Below are 2859 nucleotides of genomic sequence, written 5' to 3'. Positions count from 1 at the left end.
TTTCCCCCCAGGAGGCCTTCAGTGGCCCAGTAAAAAAACACTAATCGGGCCCCCCCCCCCCCCCCCCCCCGGTTATGAGTTTCTAACATCCCACAGGGCCCCATCACGGAAGAAGTCATCTTCCGCTCCATAATAGTCCCCCTACACCTCCTAACCGACCTCTCCCCAACCCGAATCGTCTTCACGACCCCTCTCTACTTCGGGATCGCCCACGTCCACCACTTCTACGAATTCCGCCTAACCCACCCACTCACCAACCTCGCGCCGTCCCTAGTCCGCACCCTAATCCAGTTCGGCTACACCACCATTTTTGGCTGGTACGCAACCTTCCTCTACCTTCGAACAGGCTCTTTGCCTGCAGTAATCGTAGTGCACGCTTTTTGCAACTTCTGCGGCCTTCCGCGGCTGTGGGGACGAGTCGAAGCGCCGGCATCTGCAATCCCCATCATCACCCGGGCCAAGGAGGATGTGGATGTGGGATCCGATTACGCTGCCCACAAGCCGCTAAGTATCGGGTGGACGGTTGCATACTACATTATTTTGGTTGCGGGGGCGTTCGCGTTCCATTCTCAGCTGTGGACGTTGACTGAGTCGCCGCATGAGTTGGCGTCTTTTACGGCTAGTGTCAAATAGATTGGAATAGAATGTTTGATGCTGGCATGCACGCGTACATGTATACGATATTTTTCTTTCTTTCTTTCTTTCTTTCTTTCTTTCTTTCTTTCTATTTTTTAACTGGCATGGGATACATTTTGCAGGATAAGGCTCAGCTCCCCTCCAGAATGGGTTTCGAATTAGTCTATTACCTTTATTTACCGGTGGATGGGTTGACCTGAGAGATTACATTATGTAGCTACTTGATATGATATATGGAGAACTAATTACGTCTGTTATGGTTCTTTTCATCAAATACTGTATTGCTGATATCCAAAGAGTGCCAGTTGGCTTGTAATCGATCTCTAAGTTTCAAAAAGAAAACTGTGTAGTTACATATCGAGAATACAGCCAAATTTGGGTATTATATTTCCCGTTGACTTGACCGTCTACCACTTGAAGATACTACAGTTGAAATACCTTCCTTGTCTTGTTTGGGATATGTAAATCGGATTGAGGTTTAAGTTACCCCGAATCTAGAACCTAGCTTCGATGTCATCTCGGAACATCGGCTCCAACCGAGTCCACACCTCCCAACAAGCATTGCCGTATGCAGTAAACAACGAGGGAGTATAAAGCAAAGCATTGAGTCCCCGACGACTTTCACGGCCTGCGCTACTGAATAACATATATTTATACGAACGCAATCATGCCCGTCAATCTATTTCCAATGCGACGAGATTTTTGTTGAAGAAAACCCAAAAGGGAGAGGTGGGGGGAAAAGAGAAAAAGCAGAGAAGACCAGCTCCTCAAATAGTTATTATTAATTATTTAACTCCCTTCTTTCACCCAGCCAATGCGACATCAACTTCAACGATCCCTCAAAAGAGCAGCAATAATAAACCTCGCAATGCCACCCAGAAGCAACTTCTCACATACCATCCTCCGCACAGTCCATGTCCATGAAAGCGCAAAAACCTTCCCCTTTCCCTTCCCCTTCACAACAACCCACTACCCCCAGCTCCGCCAACACAGAAGCGCCCGCAACTCCTTCCCATCCCGCCGTATAAACATTCCCCCTCCCTTTCCCGTGATACCCTCATGCCCGGAGCCTACGTGTCCCTGCGCGCCCATGCCTGTGATGCCTGAGGGACTGGAGATTGACCATGCGCAAAATCTCAATGGGACTATGGCGCCGTATGCACAGCAGCTGCTGATATCGACGGGGCGGGTGAATTGGAGGAGCAGGATTGATGAGGATGGGGAGGAGGAGGGGTGGGGGGTGCTGGTGAGGGGGTTGAAGGGGCTTCTTGGGAGGGGAGGGAAGTATTGTGATGTGAGTGCGTTGTTGTTATGGAATGCAGGGGGAGGGGGGCATGGGGAAGTGTGTTATCTATTGGTGGTGTGGTGGTGGCTTTCGCCATGGAAGAAAAATGAAGAAAGGGGAATATGGAAGCATAACTACATATAACCTGGGTGTGAAGGGTAGTTTAACCCTTAAATATGAGCTGCGCTAACAACCGTGGACGAAACAGCCCTATAACAACATCATGATGACAAACTCCTCCTTCCAACCCGCACGAAGCCAAACAAACACCGCGCAAGCCTCCGCCCTCCTCTTCCCCTCCTTCCGCTACTTCCCCGCCATCCCCCTCGACCCCAGCAGCCTAGAAACCTTCACCCGCGCCTATCTCCTCCCCGCCTCCCTCCACCCAGCCCACAACGTCCTCTCCGAGTCTCAAAAGACCCTCCTGCGCCGCGACCCGTCCCTCCAACCCTCCTTCACCCCCAACATGACCCAGATACACCACTCACCCACAGTCCTGATATGCGGGCACGGCCACCGCGACCAGCGGTGCGGAATTGTGGGTCCGCTGTTGCAAGCTGAGTTCCGGCGTGTGTTGCGCGCGGAGGGGTTTGTTGTTGTTGGTGGTGGTGGTGGTGGTGATGATGGTGGTGCATGTGGCGATGGCGAAGGCCATGGAAGTGGTAGTGGGGAGTTTGTGGATGCGATTGGACGGGCGAATGTGGGGTTGATAAGTCATATTGGCGGGCATAAGTTTGCGGGGAATGTCATTATCTATCTACCGCCGTCCGCGACGGTTGAGGGTGGCAGTCAGGAGGAGGATGGTGGGGTGATGTCGTTGGCTGGGAAGGGGATTTGGTATGGGAGGGTTGAGCCGAGACATGTTGAGGGGATTGTGGAGGAGACAGTGTTGCGCGGGAGGGTTATTGCTGAGCATTTTCGTGGAGGCATTGGGAGGG

At 51.9% G+C, this 2859-nt stretch overlaps 2 protein-coding genes across 2 annotated transcripts in view; both read left to right on the top strand.

Moving 5' to 3' along the window:
- PADG_12065 (CAAX prenyl protease) overlaps positions 1-633 on the top strand; it is a gene marked incomplete at both ends in the record, with an annotated part of 1406 nt that extends 773 nt beyond the window's left edge. Inside the window, one exon of the mRNA XM_010763630.1 lies at positions 97-633. Coding sequence (XP_010761932.1) covers positions 97-633 — 537 coding nt within the window. The remainder of the gene's footprint in view (positions 1-96) is intronic.
- Positions 634-1504: 871 nt separating this feature from the next.
- The window catches only part of PADG_12064 (uncharacterized protein), a gene marked incomplete at both ends in the record, with an annotated part of 2019 nt that continues 664 nt past the window's right edge, over positions 1505-2859 (top strand). The window contains 2 exons of the mRNA XM_010763629.1: positions 1505-1930; positions 2130-2841. Of these exons, the coding sequence (XP_010761931.1) occupies positions 1505-1930; positions 2130-2841 (1138 nt within the window). The remainder of the gene's footprint in view (positions 1931-2129; positions 2842-2859) is intronic.

This window comes from Paracoccidioides brasiliensis, assembly GCF_000150735.1.
Source record: "Paracoccidioides brasiliensis Pb18 unplaced genomic scaffold supercont2.8, whole genome shotgun sequence".
NCBI classification, from domain to species: Eukaryota; Fungi; Ascomycota; class Eurotiomycetes; order Onygenales; family Ajellomycetaceae; genus Paracoccidioides; species Paracoccidioides brasiliensis.
The sequence above is the reverse complement of the archived record's forward strand: the minus strand, read 5'-3'. Positions and strand labels throughout refer to the sequence as shown.